General features: G+C 36.5%; 1 protein-coding gene across 1 annotated transcript in view; it reads left to right on the top strand.

The window, feature by feature from the left end:
- LOC110115111 overlaps positions 1-16,790 on the top strand; it is a 63,891-nt gene extending 47,101 nt beyond the window's left edge. Inside the window, exons 4-11 of the mRNA XM_020848247.2 lie at positions 1,693-1,813; positions 1,997-2,058; positions 2,283-2,350; positions 2,723-2,772; positions 3,365-3,434; positions 16,085-16,208; positions 16,287-16,403; positions 16,525-16,790. Of these exons, the coding sequence (XP_020703906.1) occupies positions 1,693-1,813; positions 1,997-2,058; positions 2,283-2,350; positions 2,723-2,772; positions 3,365-3,434; positions 16,085-16,208; positions 16,287-16,403; positions 16,525-16,620 (708 nt within the window). The 3' untranslated portion in view covers positions 16,621-16,790. The remainder of the gene's footprint in view (positions 1-1,692; positions 1,814-1,996; positions 2,059-2,282; positions 2,351-2,722; positions 2,773-3,364; positions 3,435-16,084; positions 16,209-16,286; positions 16,404-16,524) is intronic.
- The last annotated feature ends 7,504 nt before the right edge of the window (positions 16,791-24,294 follow it).

Raw genomic sequence — 24,294 nt, 5'->3', positions numbered from 1 at the left:
ACTAAGTAGACCATGGACCACGATGGCCCAGGACGACGGAACCATGGAATCTTGATCGGGTCTATCATCTATTCCCCCACCATCCGCTTTAACTGCAAGATAGTGCAATTTTCAGTTTTAAAAATCAAACCCTCAAATATCTCAACCCAAGTTTCCAAACTTCCTAAATTTTCAAACTCCAAACTAATTGCTGCTACTATAGCCAGATAATATGTATGTTCTACGTATCTGACTGACGACTAGTCTTAATCGAAAGTTCTCTCTCGTTATCGGGAGGGATAATTAACTATAGGGGCTTGCGTCTATAGGAAACCAGAACTCAGATCATAAAGTCCTCACCAAATGAGGGTGAAATCTCTGGGTAGTGTCTTATTTACAAACCCATCTGCCTTCCAAAATTTACCCCGGAACTTATTCCGTTAAAACTCCCTCGCCGAATAAGAGAAAAGCGGGCGGAGGCCGGGACCAAATTTTCGGAGCCCACAAGTTCCAATCACAATGACTTCACAAATAGTATTATTTCCTATGATAATCTTCCCAATGCTCAATTTTTTATATTATTCAAATTAATGCTTATTGGTGGTCACTTGAAACAAACAACTTGAATCCATCATCCACCATCACTGTCATAATTATTAGTACTCACTAAATCCTGTGCATCCTCAATACTATTTGACCACACAGAATCATCCTCAAATTCATGTTCTTTTTCATTTTCATTCTTATTCCATTTAGGACAATTTTTCTTGTAATTTCTCCCTGCGCTCCCCCAAAAAAAAGAAAAAGAAAAATGCACTTAAATTTGGTCTTAGATTTAGACGCCAATTTAAAATTCCTTTTACACTTTTCTTTCTTCTCCAATCTACCATTAGCATTTAAAATTAGATCCTCTTGTGACCCTTTTTCAATCCTTAGTTTCAATTTTTTAGATTAATAGTTTTCTGAACCTCTTCCAATGATAGAGCCTCCCTATCATATTTCATAGTTTCAACAAAGTACACATACAGTTTAGGCAATGATATGCGATTGATTTTTGTCAGAATGATAATCGATTGATCTTTATCATCCATCTTGACCTCAAGATTCTCCAAATTTACGGTAATTTTGTTGAAATCATCCATGTTATTCTCTATACTCTTCCTCTCTGACATATCAAATCCAAACAATTTATTCTTATTTTGAATCTTAATTTGCAAGTTCTCAGTCATATGCATCTATTCTAGTTTCAATCAGATTCTTGCAATAGCCGTTTGCTTATCAACCTTATGGAATACATTGTGGCTCAAATGCAACACTAACATATCATACACTAACTCTTTGATTTATGCTTTCATTTGTACCTATGAATTTAGCAAATTTCTTTCTTCTTCCAAAATTTAACTACTTTTATCTGTACTAGAATGGCTTTCATATGTTTTCTCTAGATCAATAAATCAGTATTATCATCAAATCTCTCAAAATCTTAATCATAGAAACCCTTATTCTAAAGAATCCTCAAACCTTCCTCTGATATCAATTTGTTGAAACTGAATAGGATATTCCCAAAATTTGTAACTAGATTTTCCAAACTAAAGATTTACTCATTTACTTAATGCTGCAAGACCTAATATTTCAACAATTTTAGATAAATTTTTTACTTTGGCTGCGTTAAGGTTGAGTTGTATTTTATTTTTAGTTTCATGCTCTTTGCAGGTGGCAACATCTTCATTGTCTAGCGTGGCAAGACTTCCATGGGGTTCAAGATCATTAATTGGCACTGCACACAGCCCTGAATCCATAGGAAAATCACCAAAGTTGCAACTTTACGAATTCGGTAAATTTCTGATCCTCATGATAGATGGACACGATCAAGCCTTCTTAGTCAGTTACAGCTAACCCACCTTTGCTCTCTATTTATCTCATTTTTTTATTCTGTCACGAATATTTGTTTGTACTCTTCCTTATAGGAATTACAATGATTCACGACTGGGGTGTTTTGATTATTATTTGTCAACAGAGGCTTGCCCATTTTGTAGGAGAGTGCGAGAAGCCATGACTGAACTGGATCTTTCTTCTGAGGTACACAGAAACTTATAATACGTAGAACTTCTAATACCCTATGTTCACATTTTTTTCTCCTTTTACAGACCACGCATTTGCTTAAAGTTCTCTGTAGGGAAAATGAAATTATATTTACAATGGAAGCCAAATTTTAAGTAGAATATTGGGTTTTTGGGACAAAGATTGATTTCTTTCTTTATTTGTTATGTTTTAATATTTTTTATCCAACATACTTTATGTAGGTTTATCCTTGCCCAAAAGGATCAAAAAGGCACAGAGAAGTAGTTCGAAAAACTGGTGGGAAGGAGCAGTAAGCACTCCTCTTAGTTCTTCGGTACACATATTAGCGCATTTTGTTATGTATTGCCATATGAGGAAATTGCGACTGAGCTTGGTTTGCATCAAAGAAGGGTATTTTGTTTTGCATTATTACTGTAGCATCGTAATTTCATAAATTGTAAAGTGGATTTGACAGTTTGAATGATTTCTAAAATAATCTGCATGAGTATTTTCACTTGTGTTCCTGTCTAAAATCTTACTTTTTTTTTTCTTTAGCACGTATTATACATTTGTTTCATCACAGCAACATAACTAGAACGATTGACTTAAATTTTTTTGTACTATTTTCTAATTTTTTTAGTCACTGATTAAGCTTATATATACTATCCAAAATATTTTGCAGGTTTCCGTTTCTTATTGACTTAAATAATGGCGTTTCAATGTATGAAAGTGGTAAGTCTTCTGGCAATTGTTTATCTCATTTTACTAAAATCACAATCTATTGTTTGACTTTGTTTGAAGTTGGAAGATTATGTCTTAAATCAGTCCATTTGCCAAGCTTTACATACTATGTTTGATATAGTTCTGATCAAAACTTCAGCAATTTTTTTTTACAGAAAAAATGCTATGCTTTTGAAACCATAGGATCGTAGCAATGGCATGAAATTTGTTTATAATTTATTATTCTTCGAACATATTTCCATGCCTCTTTCTCTTTTCACAGGTAATTTAGGCTTTGTTTGGGACGGTTTTCTTATTGAATCTTAAAGAAAATTTCTAGTACACAATTTATTTATTTTTATTAGAAAGCTGCTTTAAGAAGCAGCAAGAAAGTCGTCCTAAATGAAACCTTAAATAGCCCTTTTTTGTATGCAGTTATGCGTGAGAACAGGAAAGTTTTTTTCCTGCCATTTTGACAAATCGTAACGCATATAATTTCCCACTGATGTTGCTTCCTTATCGAACTCTGTTGCTTGATAGTTTTACTTCTAGATCATAATGACATATCATTCATATTTTTTGATGTTAAAGAAATCCATTACAGGTGACATTGTAAGGTACTTATTCAAACAGTATGGACTAGGAAGATCTCCATCTTTTGGTCTTTTGGAGAGGTACTTACAGTAGTTATCCTTCATATGCACCTATGTTGCTATTTCTTGTATAATGTTGTTCTTATTATATCTTATTACATGCTAAGTCAAGCTGCATCTCCGGATATTATATATATCTCTCATTGTTGATAACGACAGTGGACTAGCATTGCATTTGCTAACCAGAACCACTTGGGCAGTCTTGTGGATGCTGCTCCTCTCTCTCTCTCAGTTCTGTCTGTCCCTGCGTGTTGCTTGTGGTTACTGACATAATTAATTACAATGTGTGAAACCTGTGATTTTGGTGCACAGTCAAAAACTGGCTTGCTGGGTATTTCTTCTATGTGAAAAAAAACGATGTCCAATCATTTTTATGCTTCTGCAATTCTTGCAGCAATGCTTTTTCACTAAACCTCTAGATCACACTATATACTCTCACCATCACCAGTAAAGTAGAGAAGAGAAAAGAGAAAAATGGTACTTATGCTGCAATTCTCCTTGCATAAGAGACTAAATCCGATTGTACATGTGTAGTCAAATTTTTATGCAAGAGATTTGTTTATGCCATGCGTGCATCTATGCTCTGAGAATTCTTTGGTTGGTACAAAATCTAGAGGACATTAATTTTATTGAAGTATTAGTGCAAAATGTCATGAAGAAAAGGTGAAATGAATATTGATAGATTTAGGGACGTTGAGTTAGGTGTTAAAAATCATGTTGTTCCCAACTCATATTCATTCTATGTTCTTCATCACAAAATTCACTCCATTTTATGATTTTTACCATTTCATCATGTTTAATGAAGGAGATTCTAGAAAAGAAAAATATCTTAATCAACAGATCAGGAAATCTTACGAGTACACATATAGGAGCAGACATCTCCCCCTCCATCATCCAAACAGATCTGTAGAGCTAGGTGTTGACCGTAGACCTGCAACCACCCACAAAAGCACCAACCCATGATTCCACTCATGCAACTGCTCCACATAACTTCCCATGATCTCCCTTATAACATACAAAAACTCCCTCAAACGATAGAAACGAAACCACACCATTCTATCTCTCTAACATGCAAGGAAGCCGAAGTCCAAACCCTGCTCTCCAGGCCACTTCTGATCCTGCGCCCAGACGCCGAAGCCCAACCAAACCTCCCTCTCTCCCGTTCTCTGTTTTGCATGCAACGACCCACGCTCGCCGGCCCACACTGAATAGAGCTCCCTCTCTCTGTTCTGCACACAGGACCAGCACGCGAACCAGGCACGACGCCCGCCTCCGAACCCGATCCTAGCTGCAGCCCAGCACGACCCGCACGTGTGTGTCACCTACGCGCGCTTCAGTGACTTTGACCCCCTCCAATCCCATCTGCCCTCTCAACTTGCTTCTTATAGTCCACCATATCCGCTTGATAAATCAATTGACCGACCCAACAGATCTCGTGCCCTTGACCCGCGATTCAACTTTGCATAATTCCTTATAGGCAATGTCGATCCTAGCCCCTACTGTCTTTGTTCACTCTCACAACTTTCAATTTGATCCCGGCATATTCACGAGTTCAAAATCGAACATGAATTAAGATTTTATTGAGCTTCTTATCGAGCTTAATGTCGAGCTTGTTCACGAACTTCAAATGATGTTGTTCGCGAACATAAATGAGCCGAACGCATTAGTGTTCAAGTTTGTTTATTTAAGAATCGAGTATTTAAAATATTGTTCAAGTTTGTTTGTTTAATTAATTAAACGATCACAAACGAGCTTTAATCGAACCGAACAACGAGTAGCTTGTCGAACGTTTGGTTCGCTTGCAGCCCTACTTTCAGGAGAGTTTTAATGGATTAAGTTCCGAGGGAAATTTTGGAAAGGCAGATTTGGTTTATAGATAAGACACTACCCAGAGATTTCTCTCCCATTTTGCAAGGACTTTATGATTTGAGTTTTGGTTTCCTATAGGCGCAAGCCCTATAGTTAATTACCCCTCCCGATCACGATTGAGAACTTTCGATTAAGACTAGTTATCGATCAGATACGTAGAGATATGTGTTATCTGTCTTATAATAGTAGCATTGGGTTTGGGCATGTGGAAGTTTGAGGATTTGATATTTAAAATATGAAATTTCACCCTCTTGCACTTAAAGCGGATGGTGGGGGAATGAATGATAGACCCGATCAAGATCCCATGGTTTTATCATCCCGGGCCATCTTGGTCCATGGTCTACTTAGTTAGAGGAGGTATTCAACCCAACCTGACAGAAGGATCCTTGTCGGCAGCCATGAGTTGCGTCGTCTAAGGGAACCTTATAGACCTGGGGTGAATGTTTGTTTAAGGGGATAAATCTGAATCCACCTTAGCTAACAGGGGGCTTTGTGCTCTATCGATTATACCTTATTAATTCATATCTCAAGAATTTAGTGTCATTGGAGAGCATACGAGCTCTGGCCATAATCGTAATTTAGTGGTGCCATTTGACAGCAAATCACTCGGTTCAGAGGACCGTTTACATGCAGTGCCATTTAGTGACAAAATCGCCAGTTAGCTAACACGTGTCACGTTCTTACTGGCAAGAGACTTTTTTAGAATGAATTTTAGTGATATTTTCAACCAGACATTGACTCTTTATAAGCTGAAGTAATTTTCAGATTTTTCCACCTTGACAAACCGTTGCAGAGGATGGATAGATTTTTCTTTAAGTGTTTTGATGGTGGATTTCGATTTTAAATATTTTGGGATTTTTGGATTTTCAATTTTGTGGATATTTGAATGACATTTGAATGTATTTTGAGATATTTGAAATTAACTCATTTAATCTACGTTCAATACGGCCATCATCGTGATAATTTATGGGCACTTTCATTGACTGAACATTCTCGACTTTGTCAACTTGTCGATAGAGGATCAGGTTCATCAGTGGTTTTGTCTTTCTTGGTGAATTTTCTTTGTTGAAGGTTTTGAAGGCCTAATATAAATGTATTAAGACAAATATCTCGGTTCAAGCCATGTCGACTCCTATCCTCTCGTATAGGAGGATCGGGCTTGAACTTAGGTTTATTATTTGACCCGCGTAGTATTCCTAGATGTCATGTCTATATACCCATAACACGCTTGTCGGGGCTCATGCGGGTGTATGATTACGTATGTATTCACTTGTGTTTATGTGTATATATATCGTATGTGTATGCATGTGGCATTTTTGTAGTATTTGGCGGGTCTTCTATGGAAACTCGTAGGAACTCGTATTTGTCGTAGCCCTTATGTATTTGCCTGTAGGTGGTATGTCAGATGCATGACCACCGTTCATCAAGAAACTTGCTAGCCTGAATAATCTTATCCAACTCAATATTCAAAACTTGGTTGAACTGAGAGTCACTTCATCTTTTGATAATAATGATTTGATCTGGTTTTCTCTTCCCAGAACTCGTATAGAAATCAATAGGTAACTCCCTAATTAAGCCATTATCAGCATTTTTTGTTGTTAGCTTAAATAAAGAATCAATCATTTCAACCTTGGATAATTATATTCTTACTGATGCCCTATACGTCGAAATCAAGGGCCACCACTTTGAACTGATAACTGCAGCAATTGAAGGCACATCAGACCATCTAAGAGAGCCATGCGAGGTATACAACAACAACATCAAGCCTTTATCCCACTACGTGGGGTCGGCTACATGAATCCTTTCCTAAAATAATTGTTGCAGTCCTTGAGATGATTGGAATAGCAGGTGTATTTTCTACTTGTAATCGTGAGTTTAGGCTACCAAGTTTTGCATTAATCTTTAACAGCATATTGTTAAATATTAATCATTAACTCTAGTGGGCCCAATGCATTGTGTGTTGACATTCACTTGAATCCATCTAGATGTAACATGTTGTCATTTTCACTGCATATCAAATCCTTTAGGTTGCAATTGACATGTTGAATATGGAATGGGTCTTTTGTAGTTACTCATGATCATTTGCATCTATTGTGTATCATCTACTTTAGCTTGCAGATAGATTGTTGTACCCACATTAAGGAATGACCCCTTTCATTGCATACCTATCATCACTTACTACAGGCTGGTCAATGAACTTGTTTGTAAACTAATTGATGTTACATCATTAACTACAAGCTAACTAACATCAACCATATTCCTTGCAATTCCCTTTAGTATTTTCTGCTAGTGGACTACTATCTTCTCCATATGATTGGTACAAATGTCACAATAGGTCGTCATCATTCTTGTGTGATTTGCAATCTTTGTTCATGTATTTGCTTGCAGTTTATTCAGATGCTACAGATTAATTGATTTTTATTTTTATTTACAATAATTCATAAATATCGCCACATTCTCCGCATATTGATCATATGTCGTAGAAGACAAATATCTTTGCTTGTATATTGAACTTTACTGCTTTTAGGACATGATATGTTTAACTGAACACAGGTGCTACATCTGTTGTACCTCTCCTACATTTTGTTCATTATTGATGTACAACACACTCATCTTCTCCTCACAAATGAGCTGTTATGTTTTGTGGAAGGTTTATGTTTACCTTCACAATTGTGTGTGGGTTATTATCCTTTGAATGCAATTATTTTCCTATTTGCTCATTGTTGTTTATTTGAAAGTCCAGAACTTGTCACTTAGGACCTTATATTTTCACATCTTTTGTGTAATCATTAATTCAGGGGTCCAAAATCTTGTCATATGAGTTAAGTTCAAGCTCAATCCGATTTCTTTTCAATTGTCCAAGCTTAAGTCACTTATTGTTCATGAATGAGGCATCTCACATTATTGGTTAGAGGCAAATGACATTGGGCTTTTTATTAATCAATATTCACTTGAATGCTTTGGATTATCATTTAAGATTTTACATCTTAATTTCAATATGTATTTATTGCATTGAAGTCATGTTCCTTGTTGTCCACATCAAGTCCAAGTCCAGTTCAAGTTCATTTATTTAAGTTCAAGCCCTTGGTTAGTCATTTAAATTATGTTTCATTATGCACTCTGTTCAAATTCAAGTCTGAGTCCAAGTCCCCTGTTCGGTCCAGATTTCGGCAGCCTCCCGGCATCTCCTTCATTTAGGAAAAACTACGAGAAACTAGACCATCCCATCACACTACGAGAGCGTGTATGGTAGGTGTCGGGTGACACCGCGGCCATACATCTTCAATCCCACAACGCTACGAGAGTGTGTATGGGCTTCAAAGTACCTGTTCGTAAAGCACAATTAGCTTTCTCCGCCACGCTACGAGAGCATGTACAGGTACTTAGAAATATTTCCGCCATGCTACAAGAGCATGTACAGGGCCTACCCACCTTGCCGTATGCGTCACACCAAGTTTCCTCCTACTGTGCTACGAGAGCGCATAAGGAGATTTTCCGGCTCAACACAAACACCAAATTCAGGATTTTTGAGTTTAGAAAATTACAACTTAGCAGGGCTTGATGTTGGCGACGACAATGATTGGAAATTTACAGAATGCACAAAAATACAAGAAACCCCTCTTTCTTTTTGCATTTTTTCTTTTCCCCATTTTTTTCTCTTTTTTCTCTTCTCTTTTCTTTTCTTTTTTTGGAAACTTCCTCTTCTCTTTCTTTTCTTACCATAACGATGATAATAATAAAAAGATTTGATCAGCAGTAAATAATTAACAATAATAAAGAGTAATGATGATAGTACAGTTAATTACAACAGTTAATATTAATTAGTTATATCAAATAATGACAGTAATTTTCACAAGTAAAAGATCACATGCACAACTTACAACTTGCTTATTCTTCCTCCTCTTCCTACTTATTTTCCACGAGCAAATTGCAGACTCAAAGACTGGTCGTGGGACTAATCAATGTCTTAAAGTCCTCAGTCATCGAATCCTATGCAGCCTGGCGGATTTTTAAGGGCAAGTGCCCTCCCAACCTCCCTTCGTGGGGAGGCGGTGCCGGGAGGTTTCCAAAATTTCAAACTATAAAGGACTTTCATATAATTTCAAACAAAATTTTCAATTTTAAATGATTTAAAAAAATAATAATTAACGATTAATTATGTGTTCTTTCAATTGATTTAAATAAAAAAGAAGAAGTGGATGGGGAGGAGACTGATAATTGGTCGTGACGCTGTTGTTTCACAACAGGTAGATTTAGGTAATAAAGTTCTATTCGAGCCGCTGATTCTTTTGTTTCCTGGGAAATCTCTTGTTGTTCAGGTAGAACCACAAATAACTAGAAACAGTTGAAGGACAGCTTGTATGAAGGAGAGCCACATAATAGAGTTGTGGATTTTCTGATAATATTACAAAGAGTCATTGTTCTATAAGTGAAAGGGTTTCCGGAGGCAATAGAGTCAATGTAATCACTTTGTCATGCTGAAGATTCATCCAACATTGAACAAAAGATGCAGGAGGCAAAAAGAAAACCGTATGACCCGATTAAAAGATGGGAAAGTCACATGCAATGGTAGCTATAGGTTCCTGTATCAATCAATTGTAGGCTCCTTGAACATCAAAGTGAGTTTGTGAAATTTTTTACATGGTTTGTACAAGAACAACCATGGAGGTGTTGTCGCAGATGATATGAAGAGACTATAGGTACCAACATAAGAAATTCTGGATTATCCTTCAACTTCTTTTTGTGGCACTAAGAATTTTTATTTGTAGAAGATGGAAGTGTGCCATAAACGTCATAAGCTGTCTACTTTAAATCTGGATATGTCTACATTTAATTGTAATGTTTCATCTACAACTTATAGAACTGATTGCTCTACATCTAATTCATATAATACAACATTAGACTGTTCAAAAGGGGTAACCTGAAGAATATGGTTATTAAGATTCTGGTTATAAAATCATTAGATAAAAAATATGCCGAGGTTTAAAATTGCGTAATTTGATATTGAGGCTTTTTTTATTCATGGAGAGACGTAATCCTCAAGGCGTTTTGAGGCATAAGTCTCAAAATAAAAAAAGTTGCATTAAGTCAAAATAAATGTTAAAAGTATTTTTGTATATAATACTCAAATATTATGTTAAAGGATGACATGTTAACTTTCTATTGAATTATGAAGTAATAAATTTACATACATATAAAATAAAAAATCGCACAAGACATAAAGTTTCAAGTGATAAATTGCATGAAATAGAATTGAAATACAAATATTATAAGAGCAAAATAATAATAAATACATAAATGACATAAAAGTATCATATAATATAAAGTTCAACTCCAAATTTCTTCTTTCTCAGTTTCATACGCATCCACATTTAATTCCTAAAAAAAACAAAAATAGTTGATAAAAACTCAGAAATAATCCGCACAGTCATCATTGAGGGGGTTTTTATTTGAGTCGTTATCATAACAAATTGGTCTCTCCCCTGTCTCATGCTATGGAGTCCAATGCCTCCGAATTTGCTTCTTTTTCATTTATTTCAGTCATCTTCCTCTTTCATAAATATTTTTCATTAACATAAACATGAGATTAATACTCTAAAAATTTTAGAGGAGGTGATGGTGGTTTGCGAGTTTGAAGTGATCCCTAGCGGCGGCTATGATGGTGGTGGTTTGCAAGTTTGAAGTGATCCCTAGCGGCGGCTACAATGGTGGTTACTATGGAGAAAATGGAAGTTTGAAGGTCAAGGCAGTGGAGAGAGTTGCTGCAGCTTCATGTTGCATTAAAGTGTGATTTATTCGGGGCTTTAGCTTAAGATTTATGTAAATTTTAATAAAAATATATATAAATTGGGTGAGGCGTAAGCCTCATGCCAGTGAGGCATGACATACCTCGAGGCGGGCCTTAGCCAAGCTAAAGCACAAGCCTCATAAAAAAAGTTTGAGGCGTAAGGCTCGATGCATTTTTCACTCGAATTGCGCTGAGGCGGGCCTCAAGGAGAGCCTCATATTACACAATTTTTAAAAATAGAATATGCCAATGGATATGAAATTATGATTATAGTTATTAAGAATGAATCAAGTCAGCCAATTACTGAAGTTACTCTATAAGCCCGTGTTTTGGGTGAATTAGCATATAGTACTTGCAAGTAAAGTAATTTATTGAGATGTAGTACCTTTGCTATGCTCCATTTTTTATATCCAATCAAGAAGCTGGGAATGCTGCTGAAACGGACAAGGAAAAGGATGACGAGGCTTTCTTGTTGCAAAGTTAGTGGGAGGATGAAATGATGATCATTGAAGCTTGTGCTACTTTGCTGCTTGCATTCCCGTCGACTGAAAGTATGGAAATGAAAGAAATGATTAATCGTTGTTTTCCTAATAATTCGCATTTGCTCCAGTCTCCGAAATGCAAGATCTAAGAATGCTACGCAGATTCATTAAAAATGATCAAATATTCAAACAATACTCGGGTTGAGGAAATTTAAACTAGAAAGAGCTATGTAATTTTCAAAGTGCCTTCAAAACTTTAAATCATTCATTCATAACCTAAATTCAAATCCCACCAAACTTGAATGAAAGTATATTCTGCATGTGCTCCGGTCTTTGCATCAAGTTTCTAAATGTAAGATTGAGAATGCTTTGCGGATTTGCTAAAAGTGCTCAAATACCCATATGATAGCTCTGATATGCTAAAATATCTTCCGCATGTGCTCCGGTCTTTTATGTCAAGCTTCTAAATACCGGATCTGAGAGGGCTTCGCGGATCTAGTAAAATTGCAAATCTTAATTGGAAGGTCAAATTTTAAAGTCTATTAAAATTATAAAATCTACTCAAATTCTAAACATTTAAATAGAAATTTTATCATCAAAACTTAAAACTAAAATCCACCCGCCTTCAACAACTGTTTTTCGGGGATGATAAATTTGAAATTAACCTTAGTTCACAAAGAGGGAATGTCATGTCAGGTGTATCACTAAGATTTATGATAGGAAGTACTTGTAGATCATGAGTATTTCCTATCAATCTTCTAAAAACAACGAGAATTCTTCATAAAAATCTGCACAAAATCACAAAAACAGTAGATAATTTATATTATTTTATGAAGGCGAAACGGAAAATAGCAAGATACACTTGATCCTCTATTTGAGAGGAGGATCATCCCAAATCTGTAGACGCAGGTAGAGCCCAAAGGAAATCTAAAATCTAAGAGATCTCAAATTTCAGCCAAATTCAAGATGCCTTAACCCTAGGAAAACAAAGCACTTAATGCATACAAATCAAAAGGAAATCCCTAAACAGTCCCTACATTCAAATTTCCCTCCCAAAACCCTAAAAAATCCTCCCTAAAATGATCCTTAGGCGCCTACAGTGCGGTCAGTCGCGGAAAGAGGTGGAGGAAGTCCACCTCGTTCATGCTTGGGCCGGTTCTGCGTGGATCGGTTGGACCGGTCCAGTGAACTGGTCTAACAATACTCCTCTCCCAAAGATTCACCTTGTCTGCAAGGTGGAAAAACGACACATTCCATTCTTTCTTCGTCACAAACAGTAAGAACCTGAAGAGTTCGGTCTTTACAGCTGTGTCCCAGCGTATACCTCTTGTTACATCTGAAACAGAGCCCCTTCGCCCTCTTTTCCTGTAATTCTGTCTCTGTGAGCTTCTTGAAGTTGTCCCCTGGTCTTCCTCCTGCAGTCTTTTCTTTCAAAGTCCCCCAAAGAGTATATGGTGTTGGTTCCTTGGATTTCAATAAAGTGGTGGTCATCCTATGCGAGCCTCCTGAGCTGCCACCTCCTGCCTCTCCCTCAGGTGCCTCTAATCTTCCACCAATTGAGCTAGCTTCATAGCCTCTCCCAAGTCACGAGGCCTCATTACGCTGACTGCTTCTCAGATCTCTAGTGTCAATCCCTTCATGAAGTTTTCCTCTAGCATTGTATCAGAAAGGTGGTCTAATTGGCTAGCAAGGTACTCGAATCTCTCTCGGTACTCCGTCATTGAACCCTCCTGTGTCAAGGCAAAGAATTGCTCGTAGAAGTCTTCTCTCCTGCCCATTCGGAAACGTTCTACCAAACAATCATTGAACTCTCTCCAACTCCATATGGGTGGTCTCATGTCCCTCCACTGGTACCAAGACAAAGCCTTCCCTTCTAAACATAGGCTTGTCGCTGTCAATCTCTCCTCCTCTGTCAGCCCATTGACAGTGAAATATCTTTATAACTTGTGGATCCACCATGTGCATCCTCCCCTTCAAAGATTGGCATCTTCAGTTTCCTCACCCTCGGATCACACCCATTTCCCCTAAATCATCCATAACCTTCCATTCCTCGAAGCGGAGGTGCTCCCCAATTGTCACGATCTTCCCTTCGGCGATTATACTCAAACCATTCATCAAAATCCCTTCTTCTTTCAAAATCAGCACCCCGTCGATCGAAATCATCCCCTCGCCTTACAAATTCAGCACCCCTCCTTGCATAGCCAATGCTCATCTCCTCCCTAGAAAGTGGTTCTAGAGGAAGCATTCCGTTTTCTCCCTCCAAGATCTCCACTTCTGGCTTTTCCCTTCCCCCAGAAGTTTTAGGGTTCCCATCTCTTCCATGCCCGACAGTAGTTTTCTTTGCTTCTGATGTTACCGGTTTGGTTTTGGCTTCAAGCAATGTTTTCAACAAGTCTTCCACCACGATGAACTTTTCCTCCATCTTTTCATTGACGGATGTAATATGACTTTGAAAATAAGTCATCTTTTCCTCAAAATCTGCTTTGAGTTGACTAAGTTCTCCCTCCAAAATTTCAACTTTCCTTCCGGCCATTGGTTCCCCTTCGATCGACGTGCTCTGATACTAATTGGATAGGAAGTACTTGTAGATCGCGAGTATTTCCTATCAATCTTCTAAAAACAGCGAGAATTCTTCAAAAAATCCGCACAAAATCACAAAAATAATAGATAATTTGTATTACTTGATGAAAGCAAAATGGAAAATAGCAAAATACACTTGATCCTCTATTCGAGAGGAGGATCGATCTCTCCCAAATCTCTAGACGCAGCTAGAGCCCAAAGGAAACCTAAAATCTAAGAGATATCAAATTTCAACCAAATTCAAGTTGCTTTAACCCTAGGAAAATAAAGTATTTAATGCATACAAATAAAAAGGAAACCCCTAAACAGTCCATACATTCAAATTCTCTCCCAAAACCCTAAAAAATCCTTCCTCAAATGATCCTCAGGCGCCTACAATATGGTCGGTCACGGAAAGAGGCGGAGGCAGTCCGCCTTGTTCGTGCTTGGACCGGTCCCGCGTGGACTGGCTTAACTAGTCCAATGGACCGGTCTAACAATTTATCATCAAATAATCTCTCTGCATTAGGGACGTGACTGTGTCCTCTGATTGGGTAGTTTGATGCAAAATGACACCATTATATTGCGATCATTGCCAAAGCCCGTATAATCCCAATGGTTTCAATTCTTGAGTAATGAATCATAAGATATACTCGATAGGCATAAAGCCCTTTTGTCAGTTAAGGTGAACTCAAATGTATCTCCTTAGATAAATATCCATCCCAGGTGTATAAGATATCCTTGGATGAAGCAACACATGGTTGCCGACAAGGTTCCTTCGGTTAGGTTAAGTTGACTACCTTCTCTGACTACGTTGACTAGGGACCCTAATGGCTCGGGACGACGGAAATATGGGATCTTGATCGGGCTCATTTTCATTCCCCCTATCACCCGTTTTAAGTATGTGGTGATAAATTTCAAATAGAAAAATCTCACGACTAGCCTTAATTGAAAGTTCGCTCTCATTATCGGGATGAGTAATTAAATATAGGGGCTTGTGTCTACAGGAAACCAGAACTCAGATCACAAAGTCCTTGCTAAATGAGGGTGAAATCTCTTGCTAGTGTCTTATTTAAATCCCAATCAGCCTTCTAAAAATTTACCTTGATTCTAAATCCATTAAAACTCTCTCCATCAATAAAAAGCAGGCACGGAGAGGCCGAGGCATGAATTATCGGAGCCCACACTAGGAAGAAGTATAATGGCATATCTTCAGCAAACAAAAGATGAGCTTTAAGAGAAGATCTTCACTTCCATAATAGTGCAAGTGTGGGTCAGTAGAGATGGATTATCCTGATCTGGGGGTACAATGCGGCTCATTAATTGCCCTGATGATGAAGTTATTTAAAGCTGGAAAGTATCTATTTTATTTCTCGGTTGCTTTCCAAGTGCTCTTTATACACTTTGGGATGCTGTTGTTAGTTTTGTAATAGGAACAGTGTTTACATATCATGCTAAATCCATGTAGAAATAGAAGCCTTTGACTGAAATATGTCCATAGGCATAGAGTGAGGAGAATTTTTTTAATGAGAATTCCAGTTTAACCACCTTCATGACAATATCAATATCTATTCCTCGATTTGCATAACTCGCAATTTCTAGGAGTTTGAAATCTTTGTTTCATTAAGGATTTCAATTATGTGATTTTCAATTGTATAGATAGGTATAGTAATAAGTTAGTTGATTTATGTGCTAATTATGCTACGTTTAGTTCTTTTATTTGGGAAGACATTAGTATGAGTAAGGTTACTCCTTTTATTTTGTTGTTAAAGGAGGTATCTAATGTTAGTTGTTTGTAGTTTGTTTTGCTTTTTTAGTTATTAATGCAGCTTATTGCTTCTTAATATATATATATATATCATGTTCTTACCAGAAAGTTAAAGCAACTTAAACTTCTCTTTATGAGCACAGTTCTCCAAATGCAACATTCTTCCCTTTTTTCTGGATTGAAAATTTTGTTTACCATATTGCAGCACACCATTTACAGGGTGGGTGCCTACACTCCTTCGAGCTGGAAGAGGCATGACATTGTGGGACAGGGCTGTAATAGAGCCACCTTTAAAGATGTTGGAGCTTTTCTCTTATGAAAACAATCCGGTAAGTACGAATTCGACAATCTATGCATCCAGCAAGCATAAAATCCATCCTTTTACAATTAACTTGCATTATTTGCAGTATGCAAGAATTGTTCGTGAAGCACTATGTGAATTAGAACTCTCATATGTCCTCCACAATGTGGGAGAAGGGTCATCGAACATTGAGTTGCTCCTGACAGCGTCTGGTTCTAAAGAGGTAATTTTTAAACATTCCAATCTGTAAATCCACCTAACTATTGTTAAGGATTTCTACCTCTATTTTTTCTCTTTAAATGGTTAATTGCTGTAATCCTATAAAGATCGATCTTCTTCTCCAGGTACCATATCTTGTAGATCCCAACACTGGAACTCAAATGGGTGATTACAAGAAGATACTATCTTATTTGTTTAAGACATACTCTAGTGCTTGTTAAACTCTAGTCATATCCTTAGGATAATTAAATCATAGTGGAGATATAAATTCCTCAAGAAATTAGCCTTCTTTTTTATGGATGTGCGGAACCTCTCTCTTGTTGTAGTCATACTAACTTTCAATGTTTCTAATGCTGTATTTGAGCATGTTTCATCAAGTATTTTAGCTAAATCTTCTCAGGTCAGAATCAACTTTAAGGATCCCTGCTTGATAATGCTGAAACCCAAACAATTACAAACAATTAAGCAAGGTTTCAGCTTTGGATTTTTGGTCAACGTCTCCCATTTATTCAATACAGGATCATAGATTAGTTCAAGATCATTTGATATGAAGTTGTCTGGCAGTATACAGCAATGTGTTACTGCACCATTGTTCCAGCAGCATACACAGAGGCTGGATATTTAAAGGGCATACATCATTCAAATGATAACTGATTTCAAATTTAAGTTTTTTTTTTAATTAATTCATTTATTTTTTTTTAATTTCATTTTAAAAAAAAAAAAATTGAGCTTGGCCCGTATACTGAAGAGAAAATTGAGATTACATGTAATAAGTAAACCAAAAAAATTGCCCCACACAAAAAAGGGGCAAGCTCAACTGAGCTCAAAAAACCTACTCAACAAAAATTGCACAAAATAAAGAGGCTATAAATTCACAAAAAAGTGCTCCAAATGCCAAAGAAGCCTGGAATCAGGGATTAAACTAGCAAATAATAGAAAAACTTAAACCCCTGGTTGCCCGAAGATCATCTAAGGGGAGCTTGCATTAGGAGCTGCATCATTGTCCAAGGCTAGGCGAATACACCAGCAGGCAAAAATCAAAAGTGTAGCGGACATAAGGCAGCCCAATAAACCATGTCGAAGATCAGAGGCATCCAGTGGGACTGTATACCAACAAAAACAAGAGGCACAATGAAATGAACAAGTCCCAGCTAAATCAGATCCAAAAAGTTTGTGGAATTCTTCCACTTGATGACTTTTTCAAAAACATCTTTTTTAATGCTTAGGGATGTATTATGTTCTCAAATCTCCTATTATTCATTTTTTTTCAAATATAGTAGATAGAATAGTAGGAAACGAGCAAAAATAAATTTTTAACCGATTGTTGTGTTCTATGATCACCATCAATCCACTCAAAAAGCTGGAGAATTGTGGGTCTAATAAAGAGACCCTTAGTGCTAGGCATGAGGTCCGATAAGATAGCAAAGGAATGAGAACTTTAAAAAAGTAAATGAGCATCGCTTTCAGGATACTCATGGTATAAACTGCATATTAACGGAACATAGATGTTTCTTTTATGCAAAGCTTCAGCAGTTTTTGATCCCCCAACGATAGCTAGTCATGTGTAACTCGAGAATCTCAAGACATGCTTGGAATGACAAACCATATTATACTAGGAACACCTTGGCAAATGCGAGTAATACTCATTAACATAATCACCAAATTTACCTTTATTCAGGTTACCCCAAAGTAAGTAAGAGTTAGAGATATCCAAAATAGAAATACCATTTATAGTGTTGCAAACAGTGACCGGCAAAGAGTCAGGAAGATCCCAGCTAATAGCCGTAATGAAGTCCCTAAGAAGAGAATTAGAATTGGTGGCATGAAGCAAAAAGTGGCCTTCAAAATATTCCTCTAACTTGCCATTGTAAGACCAATGGTCCCAGTGCAGGGAGATGGGGGCATGAGGAGTAACTCTAAAGAGGAAATTATCCTTAGCAACAATAACTGTATTACAAACAGCTTTTCAAAAATTAGTAGCAAACGATGGGGTAGGGCGCCAAGGAGATGTAAATATGCTAGAACCAAGAAGATAGTGGAGATTCCGTGTTGTACATTCTGAGAATAACTGAACAATTGAAAGAAAATTGGATTGCAAGCAAAGAAGACAAACCCAACCCTCCATTTTAAGTTAACATATTTCAAATTTTAAGTTAACGTATTTCATGGTCACTTGTTGCTGTTGACATGCATATCATTTTGGCTTCTCACTAGTGTTTGTTGAAAAGAAATTCACTTGCAATATAACATGCTACACCAACTCTAGCATCATTTTCTGGTAGTATAAATTCACAAAAATAATTAAGTCTTTTATTTGAGATATTTTTCTTACTATTTATAAGAAAATAATATCTTAAAATTATTATAAAAAGAGCTGAGCCCAGCTAAGCCTATGGATGTTTGAATTTTGGTTCGCTTGCCCATAGGTTGTTTGAGCTTGGGTTTAGCTGGAATCGGGCATTTGTAATAATATGCAAGCATTAGGTCAATGAGTGGATCGATAAGCATAAAATGAACTTTAAATGAGCTGAGCCTAAATCAAGCTCGAGCAAGTATGAACTAGAACTTCCACATTATCATAAAAGCCCGATCGAGCTCAAATAAACATTAGATAAATGAGCAGCTCAATAAGAACAAGAAAAATTTTAAATGAGCTGAGTTCGAATCAAGCTTGTATGATAATATTAAAGCTATAGTTCATGTAAATTCATATATACTCGAGCTTGATTTAAGCTCAGCTCACTTAAAGTTCGTTTTATTCTTTTAGAGCTGCTCGTTCATCTAAAGCTTATTGAATAGCCGAATATTTATAAAAGTGTTTAAAATTGTAAATGATTAGAAATGAAATATAAATTGAAATTTGTTTATTTGATACCCGAATATTTATAAAAGTGTTCAAAATTGTTGGATTACTTAATCAAATGATTAGAAATGAAATATAATCGAGCTAATCTGTGAGATCTTATATAGGGGAATAAGAGGGGAAGAGGTTACGGGATGGGTATTAAATACACATACAAGTATCGTAAGAATTTTGTTATGGATTTTGTAATAAGGAAATAGAGACTGATTAATTAAAAATATTAAATTTATTTTAATTAGTTTGTAATGGTTTTGTATTTAAGATTATAGTGTCGCCTTAGAATATTTGGCAACATAAAATGTCATTCTTTTTTTTTTAAATATTTTTTTATTTTTTTATTTTAAATAAAATGTCGAACTTCTAAGAATTTTGAAACTAAAAAATAAATAAAATTCATACATATATAATATATTACATAATTTTAATATTAAATATAAATAATTATTATATTTATGTTATATATTTAAATATAATTAATTACTAATTTTAAATTTAAATATAAACATCTTCAATCTTCGATTTTAATTTATATTTAATAAAAATTTAGTTTATATATAAATATATAAATTTGATATAAATTATTATTTTATGTTATATATTTAAACATAATTTACATATATAAATTATATATAAATTTTATATTATAAAATTTTATTTATAAAGTCATACAATATTATTTTTTAAGATTTTTATATTTCTATCATTTAATTTCGCATTTAGAAAAAGTTTTAAAACTTTAAAAATTGTAAATAATTTTTTTATTTGAATAATTATAAATATATAATTAATAATAAATTTAAGAAGTTTAAAAATTATTATTATGATTTTTTATTTGAATATCCTACAAAAAAAAATTCCAACAAGTTCTCATTTAAACAAGTGTCATGTACACATTGTAAAAAAAAAGAAAAAGAGAGATAAAGGCTTGATGATGTTGTTGTTGTAATGGCTATGATGATAAACAACAAGAATGCATATTGCACCGCAATAGTATATCCCATTAATCATCCCCAAATAGTTAATTTTTCACCTAATTACGCTGCCAATATCCATTCAAACGACTTTAAGTTGATTAATCAGCAAAAGAGCATAAAAACCCACTAAGCACATAAGATTATCTTGAAAAGGTTAATTTTTTCGGAAACCATGTACATTTACATGCCACAAGCAATTATGAACCGACTACCAAAACGGAGAGAATCTCTATAGACTCATTATATGTAAATTTTTTTATTAAAGTTTATAAAAATAATTATTTTTATAATCATACTATATAATTGATACGCACTCAAAAAATCATCTTGATCGGGCACGAATCTCAATGCAAAATCAAGTTGGAAACTTCAAAAATTAAATTTGGGGTCACCTGAACTCCGATTTCAGCAAACTTACAATCAAACTGAGCGTCTCGGAAATACGAACCCAACGACACCAAATTTGACTCAATCCGAGCCCAAATGTAGAGCCTCACCGGACCACCGCCGGAGCATCGCCGGACCACCGCCGGAGCCTCGCCGGACCACCACCTGAGGCCCTCACCTTTGCCAGAGGCCCTCACTTTCGCCAAAGACCCTCACCTTCACCAGAGGCCCTCACCTTTGCCAGAGGCCCTCACCTTCGATAGAGGCCCTCACCTTTGCCAGAGGTCCTCACCTTCGTCAGACCATCACCTGAGGCCCAACGTTATGCCAGACCATCACCTAACACCTGGACTTCTATCGTATAATTGTTATTTGTAATCTGATCACCCTCGAAGGCGAATCAGCCTATTGTAACTGACTTATATTCTAGTGGAATCATTTTCAACTGGCCTAGGCCTTGTGGTTTTTCCCCTTTCAAGGGTTTTACACATAAAAAATCTTGTGTTTTCTATGTGTGAGCTGAATATCCATGCAAATCTAAGACGTATAGTTAAAACTCTATCGCCGCGTATATTCAAGCCCACGACAATTTGGCGCCGTCTGTGGGAAAAGTCAATCCCACTATCTTAAGTACTCCTCCAATGGCTAACAGGCGTAGCCATCATATCATGGGAGCCTCCCGCTCTAATTCACATCATTCTAGGAATTAGTCCCTGAATCAGGGATGACAAGCATCTGCCTCTTTTCACTCCGGTGGTCGAAACCTTGCCGGAGAAGGGACTTCAGGGCCATCGTTGGAAGAGCGTATCAGAAAGATGGAGGAGTCTAAGAATGAGATACTTCAACTCTTACGAGAAACTCGAGGACCGGCACTAGCACCCCTAGAAGATATTCTTCTCCCTCGAGACCCGCCAGGATTCGAAGATGTTCTTCATGTCGAGGTTCCCCTTCCTCCTCCAAGGATACGCCCTTCAACACGTCCAGAGAATGAGCTTGCTTGCACAGCAAGCTCTACACATCCTTCGCGCATAGGCCGCCAACATCACATTCCTCCGGACGTCCCTGAGGACTTAGACCAACTACACATCACTGAACTCCCCCGTAATACCCTACGACATGAGTTGCGAAGGCTAGTCCGAGAGGAGTTCCCCGTAGGAGATATAAGACAATCTCTTCGTCAACAAGACCTTTAGGAGTCATCACCTTTCACAGAAGCTGTCCTCCGACACCCCATTCCGGCAAGATTCAAACTCCCGAATATTGATTCTTACGATGGAACTTCAGACCCCTACGAGCACATCGATCACTATCGCACCATTATGCATATCTAGAGTTTTGTAGCACTTAAAAGTGCTTCGGATAGTGGAGTGGACGAACCAAATTTTGATGGAAAAAGTTTAGTGTGTTATCTAATGTTGGGTTGGATATAGTCTATTGGGCTAAGGTGATAGATTATGCATGTCACTTGGTGAACCATCTATCTTTTGTAGCTATTGGGAAGAAGACCCTAAATGAGATATGGTTAGGGCATCCTGCTAGAGTTTTGTAGCACTTAAAAGTGCTTGGGAGTCAAGCTGACTATCATGTTCAGAATGATAAACTGGAACTATAGGCAAAGAAGGCGATCTTTATTGGCTTCAAGCATGGAGTCAAGGGCTTGAAACTCTATGATCTGCTGGAAAAGAGGATTTGTCATTAGCAAGGATGTCACATTCGATGAGGCAAGCATGTTGTAGTCTTAGAACTCGAAGCAGGTGGAGAGTTTTATTGGGACCACATGTGTACTGCATAAGTTGAAGTTTGATGAAACTCCATTTTCTCTACAAAGATAGGCCACTTCTACTCAAGTACCTAAATTAACCACTTCTACTCAGGTACCTAATTTAATTACATATTAGGAAGTAGAAGATGATGTTGAAGATGATATTCTTTCCTAGTAATTTATTATAAGTAATAGCAACAAGCTCTAGAATATCTCAAAATTAGTATGGTTGAGGGATCACATTACATTTACACTGTCATCCACAAAGGTTGAAATTCCTAGTCACTATAAGGAAGCAATGGATAGTCCTGAAGGTGATTTTTGGAAGAAGGCTATGAATGATGATAAGGAGTCTTTTCAGAAGAATGCTACTTGGAGGTTGGCAAAGCTTCCTCTATGAAGAAATGCCATGCCATTTGATGCAAATGAGGGTGTGTAAAAAAGGAATGATCTCATGGAACATATGTGCATTACAAGGCTAGGTTGGTTGCAAAAGGCTCTTTGCAACGGGAAGGGATTGCTTATGATGATGTTTTCTCCCTAGTGGTTAAAGATCCCTCGACCTATGTTCACTTGGCACTTATAACACAATTTGGTCTGATTTTGGAGCAATTCGATGTGAATACTGCATTCTTACATGGAGAATTGCAGAAGGAAAATCTCATGTTACAACCGCCTATATATGGAGCCTCAAAAGACATGATTTATAGATTGAACAAGTCTTTAGTTGGAGTAGTGAGCAGGTACACCAACTGTAGGTGTTTGGTGAATATTAGAGCTTACAACTGATTGCCTACTTGTTTTGAAGAACTATGCTTGGCTTGATTCCTTCAGAGGGGAGAGAGAGAGAGAGAGAGAGAGAGAGAGAGAGAGAGAGGGGGGGGGTATACTAGGGATGCAAACGAACCGAGCCGAGCTGAGTATGTGAGTGTTCATGTTTGAGTTCGTTTATCATTAGCTTGTTCAAGTTCGATTCCCGTTTGATTCGAGCTTTATTGTTTGTGTTCAAGTTTGGTTCATTTAATTCAAGGGTGTTCATGTTTGGTTCATGTTCAGTTCGTTTAATGCTTATCGAGCTTTAAACAAACAAGTCTTAATGAGCTATATTCATGAACGTATTTAATAGACAAACTATTGAACAAATAAATATTAAATTTGTTCATGAACATCTTAAACAAACAATGTAGCAAACATGGACAAATGTGAAAAGTCTTTTGTTCAGAAAATTAAATTTATAATAAAAACAGTTGTCTATTTAAAATAAAAATATGATTAATCTATATGAATATATTATTAAATGAAGCTTACCTATTGCATTTCTCTCCATTCGAGCTTTTTATTGAGCTTAATGTCGAGCTTGTTCATGAACTTCAAATGAAGTTGTTCGTGAACATAAATGATCCGAAAACATTAGTGTTCAAGCTTGTTTATTTAAGGATCGAGCATTTAAAATATTGTTCATGTTTGTTTGTTTAGTTAATTAAACGATCACAGACGAGTCTTAATCGAACCGAGCATCGAGTAGCTCGCCGAACGCTTGGTTCGCTTACAACCCTAGGGTATACATAGGCAACCATTTGGGCGCAGTCATTCTGATATTAGAGCCTAATTTTTTGTCCATTCACTTTCTAAAGTGAAAGATGAGATGTAGATTGTTGAATTGGAAATCTTACCAAATCTAGACTAGTCTTAATTTAGAAGGCTTTAATGGCTCATTATGTAAATGATTAGGGAGTTGATTAAAGTTAATTTGATTGAAGATTTGATTGATGCATTAAATAGGTGATTTAATTATTACATAAATATAATATATATTAATTATGAAAGACATCTTTCATGATGAAAATGAGAGCTTTAGGATTCACGAATTGTCAGCATGCTATAATGGGCAGTGATTTCAGACACTCTT

This window comes from Dendrobium catenatum, unplaced genomic scaffold (genome assembly GCF_001605985.2).
Source record: "Dendrobium catenatum unplaced genomic scaffold, ASM160598v2 fragScaff_scaffold_926, whole genome shotgun sequence".
Taxonomy (NCBI): domain Eukaryota; kingdom Viridiplantae; phylum Streptophyta; class Magnoliopsida; order Asparagales; family Orchidaceae; genus Dendrobium; species Dendrobium catenatum.
This window is presented reverse-complemented; position numbering and strand designations above follow the sequence as displayed.